The 22173-nt window shown below is 34.1% G+C and overlaps 2 protein-coding genes across 2 annotated transcripts; both read right to left on the reverse strand.

Annotated features, from left to right (window-relative positions):
• Nucleotides 1-444: 444 nt before the first annotated feature.
• LOC140173453 (uncharacterized) lies at nt 445-1667 on the reverse strand. Its single transcript, XM_072197025.1, has 2 exons — nt 1287-1667; nt 445-1005 (listed from the first exon to the last, which is right to left on the reverse strand). The coding sequence occupies exons 1-2, from the start codon at nt 1665-1667 to the stop codon at nt 445-447; spliced, it is 942 nt and encodes a 313-aa protein (XP_072053126.1).
• Nucleotides 1668-12403: 10736 nt separating this feature from the next.
• On the reverse strand, nt 12404-20642 carry LOC112806026 (cation/H(+) antiporter 20). Its single transcript, XM_025848346.3, has 4 exons — nt 20316-20642; nt 19199-20227; nt 13468-14418; nt 12404-13112 (listed from the first exon to the last, which is right to left on the reverse strand). Exons 1-4 carry the CDS (start codon nt 20499-20501, stop codon nt 12702-12704), a joined length of 2577 nt encoding a protein of 858 aa, XP_025704131.1. The 5' UTR covers nt 20502-20642; the 3' UTR covers nt 12404-12701.
• Between the last annotated feature and the right edge of the window lie 1531 nt (nt 20643-22173).

Raw genomic sequence — 22173 nt, forward strand, 5'->3', positions numbered from 1 at the left:
TAGCAATCCCTTTCTGTGTTGGAAATTTCATGCAGAGGTAAGGGTGGAGACAACAGCTCCTAGTCGGTTCAGGGTATTCCTGCCTATTAGGGAATCTCATGGAGAGTTCGATCCTGGCTCAGGATGAATGCTGGCGGCATGCCTCACACATGTAAGTCGGACGGGAAGTGGTGTTTCCAGTGACGTACGGGTGAGTAACGCATAAGAACCTGCCCTTGGGAGGGGAACAATAGCTGGAAACAGCTGCTAATACCCCGTAGCCCCTTTCATTCTGGGGTGATAGGAGGATCGTACCATTCGATCCTTTTTTTCATGCATTGTAGGCAGAAGTTACATTAATAACAATGTACTCTATGTTCAAAGTTTTAGACTTCAATCATTTTCCAAAGGTAGTATATAAGGAAATGAAGTGGCCTAATAGACGTATTCCCTAACCTTCAATCATTAACAATAATGTAGTCTATCCTCCTCTTTCAACCCCAGCTTGTCAAACGCAAGCTTGAACAGAATATCAATTGAGCTTTCCTGGTCCACCAAGGTCCTGTATAGATTTGCATTAGCAAGTATCATAGTGATTACAACGGGGTCATCATGGCCAGGGATAATTCCTTGCACGTCTTCTTTTGTGAAAGAAATAGTTGGAAAGTTGAGGGTTTCTTCTTCGACCTGGTAGACTTCTTTTAAGTGTCTCTTTCGAGATGACTTAGTTAATCCACCTCCAGCAAATCCACCTGTTATTATGTAGACATGTCGTTCTGGAGTTTGTGGGGGCCAATCTCTTCGGCCGATGTCTTCCTTATCGTTTTTTCTCTTTTCGTGACTGTCTGACCTTTCCATGAGATATTTATCCAACCGACCTTCCCTGGCCAGTTTTTCTATCACATTTTTCAGGTCGTAACAGTCATTTGAAGAATGTCCATACAACTTGTGGTACTTGCAATACTCAGTACGGCATCCACCCTTCTTATTTTTAATTGGAAAAGCTTTACAATATGACAAATTTTCCTGTAGACGTCCACGAGGGAAACTCGTAGCAGGGTGTAGTTGTGATATCTTTTTGGTTTCTCTGAGCTAAATTCCTCTTTCTTATTGGGCTCTTTTTCCTTTTCTCGTGCTTGATAATGATGTTCTAATCGCAAATTAGGCTCTTGTAGCATGGTATTTTCTTCCACATCAATATACTTTTCAACTCGCTCTTATACATCATTCAAAAAAGTCAGATGTCTCTTTGAGATAGAATGGGGAAAAGGCCCCTCCCGGAGACCATTGATCAACCCCATTATTACCGCCTTCGTGGGAAAATTTTGAATTTCCAAGCACGCCATGTTAAATCTCTCCATATAGTCTCTGAGGGATTCTCCGACCTCTTGTTTGACTCCGTGTAGGCTGGGTGCATGTTTGACCTTGTCCTTTTGAATTGAGAATTGTGTGAGGAATTTCCTCGTAAGGTCTTCGAAGCTGGTGACCAACCTAGGTGGTAAGCTGTCAAACCACTTCATGGCTGACTTGGTTAGGGTTGTCGGGAAGGCCTTGTAGCGAGTAGCATCTGAGGTGTCGGCCAAATACATCCAACTTTTGAAGTTGCTTAAGTGGTGCCTTGGATCAATCGTCCCGTCAAAAAGACTCATGTCAGGGCTTTTAAAGTTTATAGGAACCCTGGCTCGCATGATGTCTTCGATGAAAGGGTCTTCCCTTCCTAGTGGGATATCTTCCCGAGTTATGCGTTGATTCTTACTTTGAAGGTCGGACTCTAACTTTGAGAAATTTTCTTCCAGCTCTATCCGGCGTTTAATTTCCCTCCTCAGGTTTCTCTTTGCCTCCCTTTATCACTCTATCTCTTGTTCCAGTTGTTCAAGTCGGCCATGATGTTTGTATAGTAGCCCCATAAGCTCAGTGGAATGGGGTTGACCTTCACCCTCCGGGTAATGAACCTCGGAAAGGATTCTTCTATGAGGAGGATTACCTGACGTGCCTTCACCATGTGGTTCCTCGGTTCTTTGAGGACGTACCACAAGGGCTTGGTCATTGTTGACTACATCTTGGTACTCTGGTTCTGATTCAGATGCTGTATGTCCGTCTTTAGAATGATCATTCGCCATTAAGTGTTGATTTCCAGGTCTCCGGCAATGACACTAATGTTCTGAGGGTTACCTGAAACCGGATTGTATTTAGGCTTGAACGTGAGGTCCAAGTTCTTAATGAGATGGTTTCCCTTAGCCCGTGTCAAGTGGCCGTCGTCTGAGTTGTTTGTAAGGAGATAGAGAGTGGTACCTGCAAACCACTCTGATACCTAAGTCAGCAAGAGTTTAAGCAGGTTTATAGTGTACTAAACCTTAAGTATACCTAAGTGTGTCAGTGTATTTATAGGTGATGAGCCAATAACCACCGTTGGAGTAGTTCCACTATTTATGATGGATAACCGTCCCTTTCTTTATGCGTTGTTGAGATCTCTCTTCTGAAAGTGGGTGAGATATATTAGGGGTTAGTTATAACTCTTTCAGGAGGGGGTTATTACTATACAGCCTTATATACGACAGCTCAAGAGGTCGGTAATACAATAGCTATTTTTTGGACTTTCTCTGCTTTTGGGCCTGGCATATGTTTTGGGCTACGTATATATGAACAATATCATATCTATTAATATTAATATTTTAATACATATTTGATTAATATAAAGACACAAATTAGTTAATGATGAATTATTGAAATACGAAAATAATAGTTACTTTAATATAAAAATAAAATAAAATTATTTATTATTATGAGAAGAAAAAATAAAATTATATATAATTATTTATATGACTAGGTCAACTAATTCAATTAGTCTAATTGAGTCAGTGATCTGCTAACTCAATATTTTCATTGGGTCGATTATCGATTCAATTATGACAACTATAAATAAATCATTGAAAAGAAATTTGTAAAATTTCATGATGCAAACATAGAAAGTTAGTAGTAAAATCTTTATGGTTAGTAGAAATAAATTTTTCAGAGTTTAATTTTGTTTAGTTACTCTTAAAATTAATAATAAATTATCTAATAATATTTAGATAGATTAATTTATAATTTAAAACTAAACACTATTTTATTTAAACTGATACGTATAGTTCTAAATATAAATATTAAAATTTAAAATTTATTAATTCGAACTACATTCAACTAATTACATTTAAAATAAACTTAAAAATTTAAAATGGTATTTAATTTAAACATAGTTTCAAATAGTCTTTATTTTTTTATTTTCAAATGGTTGTTAACTTAGATGTTATTATGCATTTGAAAATACTTTTATATATATATATATATATATATATATATATATATATATATATATATATATATATATATTGAACATAACTTATCAAAATATATTAATACTTTAATATAATAATTTGTCTTTTATTTAAAAATTGGCATAATATTTATTGATTTTCGTTTTACGAAATATTCAAAATAATACTCAGATTATAGTAGTTTTCTTTTAGGAGTAAATAGTCATTTCTGACTATAAAAGATTCGAACACCAATAAAATTGACCATAAAACAATAAAATTAAAGTTGTACTCGTGAAAAATCATCTCTAAACGACAAAATTCCAAACCCTAAAAAGCTATCCAAAAACCTCAAATTACCCTTTCCTCTCCCATCAACATGATCATCACTTCCAGAGCTACGGTTGTGCCCTAGCCGCATATACTACACATTTTGCAGGAAAGAGAAGCCACAGTTACCAGCACTAGCTACAGTAGCAGATTTAATCCTTGGTCCCATCGAGCATTCAAAATGTAACCTCTCATAAAAGGAGCTTCATCCCCAACATAATCAAGCAGCAGATACATCTTTCTCACTGCAAAGCTTCAATCAGAGCGAGAACCAATTAGAGCTCTGGCTGAGGTTTCTTTCGGTGGCCATCATCGTCAACCACCACATGACTGACGTCAGTAAGTAGTGCGATAGAAAGTGAACTCGCCCTCATTGAAAAAGAGGCCCTGATTCTCAAAGATTAGGATTAGTATGGTAGAGAAAAGTTGTCTTCGTCTTTGTTTTGGTTCGGGTTATGGTTTGAAATTTATTTTTGGTGCTGATTTTAGGGGGTTTTGTTTTTCTATAGCTCCCCGATCGGAGCTTGCATTGAAGCATTCGATTGATGTTGGTGCGGAGGTGATTGACACTGATTATAGAGGACCGGTTGGAGTGATACTGTTCAACCCACTCGCATTCAGAGCCGCCATCATCTGTAGCACCGAAAAAGCCACCACTTTCACCTTCCTAAGCGACGCATTCCCAATCCCACTTGAAAAACTCAAATGCCAACCGATTTGACCAAAATTTCAACCGAAAAATAAAACTTTCTTCTCATCCCCCAAAGTTTTCACATTGAGCTTCAACGGCGAGTTCCTCGAGCTTTATAAGGTCACAAAGCAAACCTAGGTCGCCACTGAAGGTTGTGGGAAGAGCTTGAATCGGGGAAAATGGAATCCGTTGCTCATCAGTTCCGAAGACAGCGGTGGTGAAGGTGGCACATGCGGAGAGGAACTCAAAGATAGTGGTGGTGAACGGAATGGGATGAATGGGGATTAGAGTGGCAAGCCTGTGCTGAGAGAGGAGGGAGAGAGAGAGAGTAATGTGATGATGATGATGATGGGTGAGGGAAGGGTAATTTGGAATTTTTAGATAGTTTTTTAGGATTTGGATAATTTTGTCGTAGGAAGCTGATCTTTCATAGGTACAACTTTAATTTGTTCTTTCATGGTCAGTTTTGTCAGCGTTCGAATCTTTCATGGTCAGAAATGACTATTTATTTTCTCTTTCTTTTATATAAATATTTTTATGTATTTAATCCAAAAACTAAAATATAGTTTTTTTAGGTTTAATTATTTTGTTAGTCCTTATAGTTTTACCAAATTTTTAATTAGATGTCTATACTTTTTGTCTTTTCAATTGGGCTCCTACACTACTTTTAATTTTGTAAGTAGGTAATTTCTGTGTCAAAAACATTAAAATTAATGGAATATTCTTATTAAAAAATATTTGGTTAAATATTTAACTATGTTTTTAATTGTACGTATCTTCAATTTGTGAAAAAATATTTTATTAACTCTAATTTTTTTGCATTATTAAGGATCTAATTATAAAATTGAAAGCAGTGTAGGGATCCATTTAAAAGGGAAAAAATATAAGAATATCTAATTGAAAATTTGGTAAAACTATAAATATCAATAGAATAATTCAATTTTTTATTATAAAACTTTTCAAGTCATGATGATAGCCAATGCAAAAAATAATAATCCATCGTTAAAAAAAATTAAAACCAAAATAAAAGTTGCATAGTTTAATAAAAGAGTAATACCCCAAATAGGTCCTTAAAGATTTGGTCGTTCGACAGATTTATCCCACAGAAAAATAAACTAGATTTTCGGTCCCAACATTACTAGATATATGTCATATAGGTCTCCAAACCAGGTTGAGTCGGTTAACACGACACTCTCTCTCTCTCTCTCTCTCTCTCTCTCTCTCTCTCTCTCTCTCTCTCTCTCTCTCTCTCTCTCTCTCTCTCTCTCTCTCTCTCTTACGTGGAGGTTGTAGGTATGACGTGTCAGGTAAAGCAACATGCATCACGTTCAGGACACATTAGTCCTTGTACAAAGGTCTAAAATGATGGGACAATACCAAACGAAGCCGTTTTGAGGAGATAGATTCGTCCCCACCTTTGTTCACTAATGAGCAGATAATTTATACGCTTTTTGGCATTATTTTTAGGTAGTTTTTAGTATGATCTAGCTATTTTTAGGGATGTTTTCATTAGTTCTTATGATAAATTCATATTTCAGGACTTTACTATGAGTTTGTGTGTTTTTCTGTGATTTCAGGTATTTTCTGGCTGAAATTGAGGGACCTGAGCAAAACTTTGATAAGGAGGCTAACAAAGAACTGCTGATACTGTTGGATTCTGACCTCCCTGTACTCGAAATGGATTTTTTGAAGCTACAGTACTCCAAATGGTGCGCTCTTAACGGCGTTGGAAAGTAGACATCTAGAGCTTTCCAGCAATATATAATAGTTCATACTTTGTTTGAGATTAGACGATGCAAACTGGGGTTCAACTCCAGTTCCATGCTGCATTCTGGAGTCAAACGCCAGAAACACGTCATGGACCAGAGTTAAATGCCAAAAATACGTTACAACTTGGTGTTTAACTCCAAGAGAAGCCTTTACATGTGTAAAGCTCAAGCTCAGCCCAAGCACACACCAAGTGGGTCCCGAAAGTGGATTTCTGCATCAATTAATTATTTCTGTAAACCCTAGTAGCTAGTTTAGTATAAATAGGACATTTTACTATTGTATTAGGTATCTTTGGAACGTTTTAGTCCTTAGACATTGGGGGCTGGCCATTCGGCCATTCCTGGACCATCACTTATGTATTTTCAACGGTGGAGTCTCTACACACCATAGATTAAGGTGTGGAGCTCTGCTGTACCTCGAGTTTTAATACAAAGTACTACTGTTTTCTATTCAATTCATGCTTATTCTTATTCTAAAATATCCGTTGCACCTCAACATGACGAATGTGATGATCCGTGACACTCATCATCATTCTCACCTATGAACGCGTGACTGACAACCACTTCCGTTCTACCTTAGACCGAGTGCATATCTCTTGGATTCCTTGATCAGAATCTTCGTGGTATAAGCTAGAACCCTTTGGCGGCCATTCTTGAGAATCCAAAAAGTATAAACCTTGTCTGTGGTATTCCGAGTAGAATTCAGGGATTGAATGACTGTGACGAGCTTCAAACTCGCGATTGTTGGGCGTGGTGACAGACACAAAAGAATCAATGGATTCTATTCCGACATGATCGAGAATCGACAGATGATTAGCCGTGCTGTGATAGAGCATTTAGACCATTTTCACTGAGAGGATGGGATGTAGCCATTGACAACGGTGATGTCCTACATACAACTTGCCATGGAAAGGAATATGAAGGATTGAAGGAAGATAGTAGAAAAGCAGAGATCCAACAGGGACAAAGCATCTCCATACACTTATCTGAAATTCTCATCAATGATTTACATAAGTATCTCTATCTTTATTTTATGCTTTATTTATTATTATTTTTGAAAACCATTATAAATCATTTGAATCCGCCTAACTGAGATTTACAAGATGACCATAGCTTGCTTCATACCAACAATCTCCGTGGGATCGACCCTTACTCACGTAAGGTTTATTACTTGGACGACCCAGTGCACTTGCTGGTTAGTTGTGCGAAGTTGTGACAAAGTGTGATTCACGTTTGAAAGCGCTACCAAGTTTTTGGCGCCATTGTTGATGATCACAATTTCGTGCACCAGTCACTAATTCTCAAAACGTTGATGTTTTAAAGTCAAATAGGTCCCCTAAACTTTTTTTTATAAGTCAAAAAGGTCTCTAAATTTAAGTGGATACCTTGTATAAAAAAACTCATCCTCTCCCTTTCTCTCTGTAAAATTACAAATACACCAAACCTTCACCTAGATTTTACGAGCTTACCCTTTATTATCTTCACTCCCATTAACTTTTATCCAAGATAGTAAGTAATGGTACTTTGATGATGTGTGCAGGGACTACTTGATGGTGGTGTGATGTGCATATCACCATTGTTCGAGGTAAGTTAAGTTAGTTTTTGCTGGATTAAATTAGCAATGAAGAGTGAAGTATGATGAACGTGCATGTGATGTTTAGGGTAGATTATAAACAGTGTGTGTAAGTGTAGCTTAAGTGAGAGTTGTGAAATGGTTACGAATAGGTATTTGATAATAACAAAAATAATGTAGGAGTTTGAAATTTTTATTCTGTTGTGATGTTGTATTGTGTTGGTTGCTTGTGTAACTTGTGAAAGAGTTTTTTTTTTCGGCATTTAGATGAATGAAGACGTAGTACCTATATTTTACCATGGTGAAAGTTTTTTTAAAGACAACAAACGGGTACTTGTGTACATCAATGGAGAAGTAAAAATATTCCCCCTAATGGTCATTGACTTGATCTATTTCTTTGACCTCAAGAAATAGTTTTTGGACTTGGATTATCATGACTACAAGGCAATATACTGATATAAGAGATAAAGAGATTAGAGCTCTGCAAAAGAACAAGATGATAAATGAGGATACTAATAAATTCTAATTGTTTGATTGTCATTGTACTTGAGATCTGTCAATTCATGTTGTTGGAACTGCGTAATTTGACATAATTTGGGTGATTTCATCATGATTTCATTCTAATTTTGATTCTAGTTGCTTAATTTGAGGGGACTAGTTTGACATATATACTATAAATTTAGGGACCTTTTAACTTATAACAAAAACTTTAGAGGACCTACTCAACTTTAGAACGCTGTCGTTTTGAGAATCAGGGAACAAAGGAGGGGGACAAATCTGTCCCCTCAAAACTGTATCGTTTGGTGTTGTTTCAAAATGACATCGTTTTAGCCACGTGTCCAAGGACTTTTGTGTCCTAAGCGCGACACATGTTACTTTACCTGACACGTCACACCTACAACCTCCACGTAGGAGAGAGAGCGTCTTGTTAACTGGCTCAACTTGGGGACCTATATGGCATATATCTAGAAATCTTGGGGAGCCAAAAACCTAGTTAATTTTTTCGAGGGACAAATCTGTCGAACGGCCAAATCTTTGGGACCTATTTGAGGTATTACTCTTAATAAAAGAATGAGAATAATTGTAGAACAATTTCCATTTTCAAAATACATTTTGCCTAGTTAAATAATAAACTTTTCAGAAAAAAGATAACTGACTTTAATAATTTGAGAAGATAGTTTGTGAATGAGAACCTAGATTGTTATCAATCTAAGGACTCTAGTGAGAACAATAGATTTTTAGAAGAGAGTACAAATGTGAGTACGAGTATGAGTACGAGTATGGCAGCTTCGAAGGAAAAGTCATCGCAGGAGGAAGATCTTGTTCTCCGAAGTATAAAAAAAAACAAAATATAATGGTGATGAGATTATACTAGATGCTAAAAAGGAAACATGCATAAAGAGAATGCAAAGATGGATTTGAAAGGTCAGCATAATCCTATGATGGTAGAAGCACAAAACTCTAATGCGATCAAGGACGTGATAATAGATGTGAAGAACTATTTCTATAAGGACAGTTTGATGTTAGGAGTAGCAAGTATGGATCTATCCCCAGAGGAAATCATTCACTTAGTGGAAGAAGACTATACTCTAGACGAGGTGGGAGAAAGCAAAAAAAAAGGAGGTGGCTCCCTTCAATCAAAAACCAATTGTGGAGGTGTCATTAGAAGAATATGACTCTTGGTGTAGACCATGAAAATTCTTGTTGATTATCAAGTTGCTTGGTAAAAGCTTAGGTTTCTGTATTATGGATTCTTGGGTGAAAAAGGTGTGGGCTAAAAAAGGTGAAGTAAAGGTCATTGATTTAACACAAAATTTCTTTTTGATCCACTTTCTTGATGAAGAAGAATATCAGCATGCTCTATTTAAGAGACCTTGGCAAGTTTCTGACCACTGTTTGTTGGTACAAAGATGACGTCTACTCTTCAATCCAGGTGGGTATGATTTTCAACAAATTGCTGTATGGATAAGGATCCTAGAGCTTTTAGTGGAACTTTATGGCTAGCCTTTTTTGTGGAGATAGAGGGAAGATTGGGTCCATGCTCAAGATTGTCAGACTACTTTAATCCATTCTAAAAGAAAGTTCATGCGTCTATGTGTGGAGATAGACCTAAGGCAGAAACTTGTTCTAGTTATCGAAGTATTGGAAAAAGAATTCAAAATTGAATATGAAGGCCTACACTTGATTTGTTTTGGTTGCGGCCGCTATGGCCACAGATTAGAAGGTGAAAGGTCAAAGGAATGTGCTCAACGATCGTCGGCACCAGTGATGGGATTGTAGGGAGCAGGTTCAAATTTGTAACGTGCTGATGCTCCAGAATTGACTCCGAAAAATCCAAATGTAGGTTTCAAAAATGATATACTCATGATTGATAATCAAGCGAACTTCCTGGGGCTAAGAGGGATGTGATGAGTAAGTAGTCAAATTCGTTTGGCCTTTGGATGTTAGATAATAAGTCCCAAAGAAAAGGAATTCGAGATAAGCCAGCAATTGGAAGGGGAGTAGGACTATAAGGTTCTTCATCTTCCAGAAAGGGCTCTTGTTTTAACATGCTAGCTGTAAGACTCCGAATTTTTGAAAATTAAAATATGAGTTCTTTGATATTTTGAACTTTGTTTTATGAAAGACAATAAAAATATTTAGAATGAAAGTCCGGACACTTATTTTAACGGTTTTGCCCCAAGATAGGGCCAACGGGCTCAAAATCGCAAACGAGTTCATGTTGAGCCAAGCCCAAGACTTATAAGCCCTTCACTCCACGCATTTCAGTCATTCTACCCCCATTTTTGAGAAAGAGGCAGATAAAAGGAAGGAAGAGAAGAGAGACTGAGCCTTAGTACATTACTCATTTCATCACTAAAATCCACAAAACTTTCAATTCGTAACTCTAATTGACAACCCGTTTGCGGCTACGCATTCACCTCAGCTCCCTCTTCAATTTTATCTAGCTATTATGGTAACAAACTTCGAAATTCTTGTCCAATTTTCTGTTTCTTCACTGAAAACGTATTTTGGTTAGTTTGGTGTTGAGATTTTGTGATTTTGATATTTAGGAAAAGCTTAAACTTGAGTTCTAGCCGAGTTTTGACCCATGAACATGGAAATAAGGTAAGGGAACTCTTTTTCTTTAATTATCTCCATTTTGAGTGAAAACCCTAGTGTAAATATTTGGATATTTAATGTAATTAGAGTTGCTTGAGTACTTGGATTGATTTGGTGTAGAATTGGACATTTGGTTTGGCGTATGGAACTTTGGTTGAGGCTTGAGTTGAATTGTTAAGGAAATTCAAAGGTTGAAAACTGCCGTCAACAAGGTAGGAGTTTTTCTTAAAATTATTTTATTACCAAAAATTGTTATAAATTGATATCAAGATGGGAATTATATTTTTGGGTGATGAAGTGAGTCTCACGAATTAGTATGTTTGATTGTTGTGGTGATTAATTGATTAGATGGCAGCTTGAATTATGATATGAATATATGTATGTGCTTAAAAAGTTTGATCCTGAAAGAAAATACTTGTGCTTTTTATGTTCATTGTTTTGCTTACCAACTTTAATTAGCACTTATGGTTGTTGCAAAGAAACAGGTTGAAATTGCACTATTTTTTAATGTTTACTGGTTTGTACAATATTGTTGGAGCTTCTTCTAAACGTAAAGACATGCTCTGTGAAAGTCAAATACAAAAGACAATTGTTACATTACAAAATAGAGATGCTTCTAGTGGCTTAAATCAAGAAACAACATTGAAAAGGACAGGTGATACTCTATAGGGCTCACATTATAGTTACAATATTTAGTTTGATTTCTATTTTTTTTTCTGTGGTAGAAGTTCTTGAAGTCATTGAAAAAGCTAAAAATAATCCAGAACAAAGAGCTGAAAGTATGCCAATTATAGAATTATATTCAATCTTTTGAATTTGTATTCAATTTACATTTGATGAAAAGTATATTGGGGTTACTAATAAGTTATCTCAAACTCTACAAAAAAGTGATCAAGACATTGTAAAGCTATGATATTGGTTAAAGTATTCAAGCAATATTGCAAAATATGAGAGAGGATGGTTGGTATTCTTTGCTCAATGAAGTTTAACTGTTTTATGATAGTCACAAAATTCATGCTCCAAATATGAATGACATATTTGTAGCACCAGGAATATCAAGGCGCAAAATTCAAAAAGTCTCAAACTTGCATCATTTTTAAGTTGAATTATTTTATCAAGTGGTTGATAGACAACTTCAAGAACTTAACAATCGTTTTAGGTAAATACCAAGTTACTTTTTTGTATAACTTGTTTGAATTCAAGTGACTTATTTTTTGCATTTAATAAGAAGAAGTTGATCTGTTTAACTAAATTTTATCCACGTAAATTCTCTTCTACTCAACTTTTGACACTTGTTAATCAACTTTAGAATTTTATATTCGATACGTATCTTGATGATCAATTCTCAAATATAAATGGAATTAGTGGACTATCTCAAAAGTTAGTTAAGACAAAAAAGCATATTGTTTATCCATTGGTGTTTCTCTTATTGAAATTAACTTTAATTCTGCCTGGGACAATAGCATTGATTAAAAGAATATTTTTTGTTATAAATATCATTAAAAGTTGACTTCATAATCAAATGGGAGACAAATAGTTGAATGATTGTTTAATTACATATATAGAAAAAGAGACATTCAATCAAATTATTAACGAACAATTATTCAATATTTTCAAAACATAAAAACAAGAAGAGAAGTACTTTCAAAATTTAAAAAGAAGAAAATTAGTGAGTAATATACTTTTTTTTATTCGAATAACTAATGTGCACTTTTACTTTTTTATTTTGGATTAATATATCCTTTAATAATATTGTGTATTATTTTTGCTCTCAACATTAGATGGGATCCATATGTGGCTATAATATGTATAACACCTGTCCCAACTAATTACTTCACAGATTATTCAAACAGCTTGCTTTAATTTGCTCTTAGGACATCATACTGTACATTATTAGACAGGCGTTACTAATAAGTAATTTTGCTTTCTATTTTCATCAACCAAAGTGAGGTTAAAGAAAACCATCACACTATATCATTGTTGTCAACTGATGAAATTTCTTTAGCACTAGATGTTGAATCATTATCCCCTCTGGCATTGTCATAGCCACCATGTAACACCCTCAATGCTGGTGCCTCATCAGTCAAAGCTACATCATGTTGTTGAATTACCAACACTGACGTCACCACGCCGTGCCCTGAAGATGCAAGAACATCCCCTATGGGACCCAACTCTGCGTGTTCTGCCGGCCTCTCCGCCAAATTTGCTACCATACTCGACGGAAACCTACCCTTCCCAACTACTATAAGATCAAAATCTCCGCTTCTTCCTATGCCTAGTGCCTCCTCCACAACATTCTCACTTGCCTTCTCAACATACCCAACCATCTCTCCCCATCTCCCTCGAAACTCTCCCATTGCCTTCTCATCCAACTCCTACAAGTACCATTAAATTCAACTATTTATTAGTACATACAATGTTATTCATAAAAATAAAAAAAAAATATGGATTTACATACTAGAAATATAAAAAAAATTAGTTACCAAATCAACTATTAACATAAAATACAAAACACATATTAAATTAAACAATACATATATTTATTCACAAAATACATAATGACTGATTTAGTAACTAATTTTTTATGTATAAATAATATTTTTGATAATCAAAATAGTCTTAAAAGATTACATTAAATTTTCGATAACTTATTAACAAAAAGTTATAATATTGAAATATCTGAATAAATTGGCAGAAATATATTCGAATGTTAATATAGTAATTATTTACCTTCTCTATTTGACGGTTCATTTTAGCTGTTGAGAAGCTATAACTTTGGTCGCAATTGGCATTTGGCGAGGGGTGTAACACAATATTTTTACCATTCAATTCATCTTCCTCAACAAACCTGATAATAGTGACCCTAACTACAGGGTGCTCAACCATTCTCCCACCCAACTCCAAGGCCTCTCGATCATCCGGCCCACCAAAGAACAAGATGCAAACCCGTTGGCCCATCGTGCTATCTGGGCCTGGAGTTTGCGACCCATTTCCAAAACCCCGGTCCACTAGCACGCCTACAGAACACGGCGCGTGCTTGAGAACCTTCTGGTTCACCCCTCTCCATCCATGGCCCAGATTTTCCAACACCTCGTGGGCCCCACCATTATCCTCGTCATCAGCTTCCACCCTCCAGTGCTTGTGGAACGGCAGGATGATCATGGTCACTCTCTTTTCCTCCGCTACGTGGCATATGTCCTCGTGCATCGTAGGCAAAGAAGAGATTGCAGTAGTGGGCCGGACCGAGACCCGGCCTAATTGACTGTAGGCCTGAAAGGCCCCAGCTAAACGGTCGCGCCACTCACCGTTGCGCGACCGCTTAAAAAACGGAAAGCCGTTCTTTCTAACCCGTTGGACCAAGATGATGGAGGAGGATCGCTCCGTAAACTCGACAAGGTGCATGATGAAGAGCTTGACGAAGGAATTTTTGGTGCTGCGAGTTGACTCAATGAGGCTTATGATGGAAGGGACGTTGCCGGGGCCATGGACGCAAGCTAGGATTCGGAGCTCATCTTTCTTGTCGTTGCTGGCGGAGTTGGTGGTTAAGTCGCCGAGCTTGCGGTGGGTCTTCATGGCGATGCCACGTGCTGGTTTGTAAATGGCCATCACCATTGGGGTTGTTATGAAGGTTGTGAACAATGCCATCAGCACCAAGATTGCAAATATCTCGTCGTTTAGAACCTGTGAATATGTACAACAATATAGATCATGATGAATTTATGTAAAGTGAACATGGAATCAACACAGTTATTCATAAATATTTGCCCAAATTGTTCAGGAAAACATACAGGACGCTATTTGATTAGTATGCTCTAGTATATCATTAAATTAAATCTCCATTCTCTAAAATTTTTCACCTCACCAAAAAAAGAAAAAGAAGAAAAGAAGAATACGACCACAGCACTACTTACTATAATTTAACAATATTGGCAAAATATATTTCTGAAATTTAAAAATATTATTTGTATACCAAAATTAATCATTATATATACCAGACGCAGTGTCAAATGACGAAATATCGATCAACGTCTGAAAAATCTAATTGATGAATAATGCTTTGGGTGATTATTAGTGTCGTCTATCTAATCGTGAACATGGAAATAATCCTATAATTGATTATTAATTCCCCACGAGTAGTAAAGTTTTAGTTTAATAATTACACGCAACAAAGTGGAGTTTACTAAAACGAAAACGAGATTGAAGTGGTCGAAATGGCTACACGTACGTGTGTCCTAGCTAGGCCTAGATTTACTATGCCTAAATTGCAATTTTTATTTTTCAAAATTACAACCTGTGGAGGACAATTCTTTTATTTTCATCTTTTTAAAGAGGAGAATTTTTTATAAATACAATTTTTTTAAAATACCATCATTAGAGAAAATTAGAAAGATAGAATTCATCCTCAGCAAACTCTTAATTAGGTCAACCATATTTATATAAATAATAAAATTATACCATTCTTACTGTGTAACTCACCTCATACGTGATCATATTAACATTAAACAATGCAAGACTTTAACCCTCTTTTAAACCCCCTCCCCCCCCCCCCCCCCAAAACAAAAACCCCACAAAATTGTAAAGTTTATTTTCTTGATAATAACCAAATTGATTTATCTATTTTTAGTTTACAAATAGTGTTCGTGAATGCTCAACCGCAATCCTAATATATATCATTAGGAATGTCTAATAACTAAAGGTTTGAGTGGTCTTTACAAATTAAAGTGGTCAATATAATTTAAATTTTATTGTCGTCAATGCATTAAAAAACATTAGAATTTAGATACTCTAAAATAATCAAATAAGAGAGTTAATAAAGTGATAAAGTGAAGAATTAAATATTATTAATTTTGTAACTTTTCTCGTATATAAATTCCATTATCTTAATTTAAAAATATTGACTCTTTATTTTTTCACTTTATCAACACTCTTACCTCAGAAAATCTGGATCCATAAAATGTTTGTGCGATTTGGACTAGACCTAAATACACACATGATTAGTAGTGGATACATTAGCCGAAATACAGTCCTCATAGATTGGTAGACAATAACTAATAAGGGTCAAAGGATCGATAATGTGAGCGAAGACTCTTGTGCCTTAATTTGCAACCTTTGGGGTTTGGCCATAAATTACTATCGACCTTATAAGCGTCCTAAATTAGTACTAGATTTACGTGTCATATAAGTGTATCTTTCATCGTTTTGGAAGATCATAAACAGCCAAAAGAATATGCTATTTGGAGAAATTTGCCACTTAGAAAAAATAGGTACACTCTCAAGGAAACTACTAATCTAATGAATTGCAAAATTTTGGAAAAATAATTATGGTCACAAAAGTTAATTATTATAGTTAAAAAGTTTAAAGTTTTATTTAAAAAAAATCAGTTGTTGATTTCTTAATATGAGACTTCTTTTATGTTTAGTCTCTCGAAATTTATTATGACATAATTTTTTCTATGAAAGCCATTGTAAGGGGTGTTTTATGTGGTGCTATATTTTAATATACAAGTAATGTTTTAATTAATAACTAAAAAATATTTAACCAGATTGATTAAAAGAAAAAGTCATCAATCCTGTATAACACAGAATTTAAAATAGTTTCACCAGCTAGCAGCTTTTGATCTAACTTATTCTTCTGTCTTTAACTGGCAAGATTACCAAACTAATAATTGTTACTAACTAGAGCCGTGCATCAAAAGGGCTACGAAACCCAGCCAAAAAAGAACGAGGAAAACACAAAAGAATAAAACATACACCACCAATAGTGCCAGTAGAATGAGTCTAGCTATCTCCAAGATTCCATACCATTCATCTATCTACCCACTCCAAAAACAATCAAATAGGGTCCATGTTATACTCCAAGATTATTAAAACACATTATTTATATAAAATATATTTGTTATTTTGACTTTTTACAATATTTTATTTTCTATGTAAAATTTATTATTAAATTATTCATTATACCTGAACTATAAGTACATGCTATGAAAACTTCTCTGTTTAACTAATTAAAGATTGTTCAATAATATTATTTTTAAAATTTTTAAATTTTAAAATATTTGTACATTATGCTAAAAATGAAAATTAAAACGAAATGGAAAAAGAATATACAAGATGCATAATAAAATGTTCATGTAATGTCTTCAAGCGGAGAGATAGATTTATATTTATTCCTTCAATAAAATGTTAAGTAGAATAATACATCCTTCTAAGTTATAAGAAAGCCATTTAATAAAGATACTTAAATTTTTTTAATTTTTTTAGTAATTAAAATTTAATATATATAACTAATTAAATGATATTTTTTTAAAAAAATTAGAACGAACAAATCGATTTGACTAAAAAATCGATAAATTAAATTTTAAATCGGTCTAAATTAATATTTTTTATATAAAAAATAATTATAATATTTCTATTATAAAAAATGACTAAAATACTTTTAAATTCTAATTCTTTTCTTCTTTCTATGCCATCGTAAGATTAAAATTTTAAGATTTTTAATATATATATAATATGAGTATTTTAGTCATTGTTTATAATAACAATATTGTAGTTATTTTCTATAAAAATGAATATTAATTTAAATTAATTCAAGATTTAATTTGTCATTTTTTAGTCAAATCAATTTATCTAGTCTAATTTTGAGAAAAATAACACAGTTTAATTAATTATATATGTTAAATTTTAATTATTAAAAGATGTTTTAAGTGTTTTATTTGAATAGTGCCCAAATTATAATTCCAATAAATTTTAATTTTTAAAAAATTTAAATAAAAAGATTAATAGTACCTTGTAAACAGAAAAAAGATTGTAAATAGTTAAATACTCTTTATTAAGTATTATTAGAATTACTAAAAGAGTTTTTTGCATTAGGATTGGATAATTTTATATGTTAATAAATGCACCGATAAAATAAGTCAAACAGGAGGTTGCTTTCTAGCTACGTAGCTGGGTTGACTTACTAGGATATACTCACGAGTCACGAGTAATAATAAGTTAATAACTATACTATTCTAAAAGCAGCCGATAAAGGAAGAAACTACTACAATTTGTTCAGCTCTGATCTCTGTCGCTCACATTTTCCGTGACATGTTGATGCGCTAGTAGTTGCAATTAAATGTAGTCCCGTATACAGTATACATTAATGATAGAAATTATATATAAAGTCAGAATTTTAATAATTTTCTCATGTTATTATTTTTGAAGAAACAATTTTAAAAAATCACTGATAAGTAGCGAAATTCTACCTAAATAATTCAATCTTTTTTATATAATCAACCAAAAAAAAAAAAGACACGCGTTATGCGTTTATGTGTGTTGGAAAAGGGCCATCGTTTTCGGTTTCAGTTCCAAAGATGTGTTTTTAAGCGTATTTAACGAGTAAACAAAAATGTGTCGTAATAAGTAATAACTTGTGGTTGTGGACTATCATTTACTTTAGGTTTAATTATTAGGAATTATAATTTAATTAATTCGTATCTTAAAGATATATTTTAAAAATATAATAATAATTTTTTTAATATTTTTTATAATATACTTAATCTCTGTTTTTAGAATAAGTTAGTAAAATCTTAATTATTAAAGTGTCTAAATGGTACTAAATTTAAAAATTTGTAATAAGAATTTTTTAAATAAATTATCTACTAAACAAAAACAACATATTGGAATATTCATTGTTTAATACAGATTCTGAATATTAATCTCAAATTAATTTGGAACTTAGAAAAATACTAATATTAATACTAAAGTATTATTAAAATTTATTATTTATTATTATTAATTAATTATTAATGTTTAAAAATATAAAATAAAGTATGTTATTAAATTACTTAAACTAAATTAAAAAATTTAAATTGATAACGTTATGACAAAAATTAATAAATTCTGATGTTACTAACATTTTTCAATTTTTAAACTATAAATTTATAACTAAGAATTTGATAAAAGAAATCTGTTGGAAAAAAAAGAATACGATAAAATGCTATAGACGTAAAGTGTGATTAATCTTTGATTTATCGTAGGGATATATTTTAAAATAATTAAATTTGAAGGGCCTATAAAAATTGAAGAATCATGATTTGTCAATTTTGGGTAAATGAATAATAATAAAAAAAACCGAGGTTGAAGACACCAAAAAAAATATAGCAATAAATAAAACGGTTTCGCTACGTTACCAACAGCATATCTGTCAACTTCTGTTAATTTTTATTTATAATTGTGTTTTATGGAAGTGTGTTCGTGGATGTGTCTAATAAAAATATCTTTTTTATAGCTGTGTTTAATAGAAGTGTCTTTATAAATATATTTTTTGGATGTGTCTCTTTATATATATATTTAAAATATATTAATTATTAGACACATTCACAAACACACTTCTATAAAATACAATAAGAGTTGGCAGAAATTGACAGGTAATATGTTGGTACTCTATACTTTTCCTAAATAAAATAAGTAAGAAGCTAACCTTTTTCTCCTTTCCAATGTTGAGTACGATGAGCTCCACGAGTCCCTTGGTGTTCATGAGGACGCCAAGTGTCACCGCCTCCCTAACCGGAACCATACACATCAACGCCGCCACCAACGTCCCCAGAATTTTCCCGGCGCACGCCGTCGATATGACCAGCACCAACAGCCCCCACGCCTTCCCGCCCCGTATCTTTGCCACGTCAGTCTTCAACCCACTGGAAGCGAAGTACAGCGGCAGCAACAACCCGGACACAAAATCTTCGATCCTCTCTATCAGCCTCTCCGCAAAATCCCCTCCCTTCGGAATCGTCAATCCGAACACGAACGCGCCAAAAATCGAGTGGATCCCGATCAGATCTGTCATGAATCCCGATACCATCACTCCAGCAAGGGTTAAGCAAATATATGCCTCGTCCACCGTATCGTGCTCCCGCGAGCACCGCTGCGCCACCAGCTTCATCGCCGGTCGGATAACCATCATCATGAAAATGACGAACGCCAAGCCGGAGAGGAGAACCCACACGGACACCACGGGGCTCTTGTGGCCGCCGCTACCGTCGGCGTTTCCGGCTAGTGCTACAGCGAGGGCGAGGAGGATCCAAGCCGCGACGTCGTTGAAGACGGCGGCGGCCATGGCGGTCTCGCCTACAGGCGTGGTGAGGAGCTTGAGCTCTGCGAGGATTCGAGCGAGGACGGGAAAGGCGGTTATGGAGAGGGCGACGCCCATGAAGACGAGGAACTGGCCATAACCGACCTTGTCGGCTCCGTCGATGGTCTTTCGGAGGACGAAGGCAACGCCAATACCGCAGACGAAGGGAAGAGAGATTCCGGCGGTGGCAATGCTGAAGGCGCGGCGGCCACTGCGGCGGATTGAGTTGAGGTCGAGTTCGAGTCCAACAAGGAAGAGGAAGAACAAGAGGCCAATGCTGGCAACTGATTCGAGTATGGGAGTGCTCCACGTTGGGAACAACTTGTTCATGTAGGTTTTGTTCCTCCCCAATGCCGACGGCCCTAGCAGAATCCCTCCCTGCACCACGCATGTTTTTAATTATTATTAGAGGAAGTCTGCTAGCTACGAAATGATAACGTGTTAAATTAGAGAAAATATTACTTACTACAATTTCAGCAATGACTTTGGGCTGGCGGAGGGGTTTGAAGAGGAAGGCAAGGATGCGGGTGACTACAAGGATCAAGGTGGTTTGGACTATAAGGAGAGGGAAGGCGTAGTTTAAGGGATCGTCGCCCTGCCACGCCCCACTTGAGGAGGTTTTTATGGAGGTTATGTTCACCGGGGCCATCATTTATTTGCTTCTCCCTTCTGCTTATGGTTTGCAAAGGAAGGAATTGGGGTGTATTTATAGATGCATGGAGACGCTACTTCCAATTATAAACCATCTAGCCTTTCTATATATTCTTGCCATTTTTCCATTATCTAATAATCTAATTACTATAGTATAAAGTAGGTTGAAATACAAATGAACTTTTAGAAATCAAGATTAAGTGTGTGTTTGAATTACAGTTTGCAAACGGAAGTTTGAATAAAATTGATTTTGCAAACTTGATTTTGATGAAAAGTAAGTTTGTGTTAAGTGATTTATGTTTGGCAATATTTATATCAAAATGGATTATAGTAAAATAAATGTTGTTTGGATTACACTATTTAAAATCACTTTTAGATACAAAATTATTAAAATAGACATCAACTTAAATAATTTTTGTATATTATTTTAATTTAGATATTTGAATAGATCTTATTAATTAATTATATAATAAAATTAATATTTATACACTAAAATAAAAATAATATATAAAAATTGGCACAATATACTTTTAATTAAAACTAACAAAATATAAATTTTAGAGAGTACTAAAAATAATAAAAAAATTAAATATTTATTTTGGTAGTAATTGAAATAAATCAAAAAAAAAATTTATGATATTTTTTATATAGTATATTTTTAGTACTCTTAGTACTCTTTTTTAGTATGTTATAATTTTTTATTATTATTATTTACAATTAATTTTTTGTTTAATTTACTTTCTTAATAGGATCAATATATTATATTAAAAAAATAAAAATAATACAAAAAAATATAATTATAAAAATGTATAATATCAAATAAATAATTAATAAAAAATAGTAAATAATAGAAAAAGATAGTTTATATAAACAAAAATAATATAAATAATACAATAGTATGCATAAAGGATAAAATTGGTAAAAGATAAATAAAGATTGAGTATTGATGGTTAAAAGCCGGTTGGTGAAACGCAGAAGCTTAAAATTGTTGCTTCTTAAAAATGTGGTTTTAAATGCAAAATCACTTCTGCGTCATGAATCAAAAATTTGCCAAACCAAAAATTACAATTTTCAAGATATCTAAACGTACTTCTTCTCTTTGAACGTGGTTGCGAAACACATCCTAAATTTTATTAATTGAGATAACTTATTATTAATATTATGTTTTTTAAACTTATATTTATATTTATTTGTACAAAACTTTCAATGTTTACCCAGTCTAGATCGATACTGTACACGTAACTATCCATGAGTAGAAGGGGAAGCGTGATGAAGCCAAGGCCAAGCTATGATTTGCTTCTTTGTGAATTTGCTCATTGATGACTGATGAATGAACCGTTGAATAGATGCGAAATAAAGCACACATACACCTCTTCAAATTTTTAAGTTTTATTTGATTTTGTCTATAATAATAATAATAATAATAATAATAATAATAATAATAATAATAATAATAGCGACAATTTATCATAATAAATAAACAAGCCTCCAAAATTTACCACAATACATATTTTGTAAAATAGATACCGAAATACATTTTTTTCATAAACTATGTAAACCACGATAGGAATTCTGCAGTTTACGAATGCATGTAATTCACTACAGGGATGTCGCGGTTTACGTATCACATAATCTGTGGTAGGGGTGTCGTGGTTTATGTGTATTTTGCAAAC

This window comes from Arachis hypogaea, chromosome 6 (genome assembly GCF_003086295.3).
Source record: "Arachis hypogaea cultivar Tifrunner chromosome 6, arahy.Tifrunner.gnm2.J5K5, whole genome shotgun sequence".
NCBI lineage: Eukaryota > Viridiplantae > Streptophyta > Magnoliopsida > Fabales > Fabaceae > Arachis > Arachis hypogaea.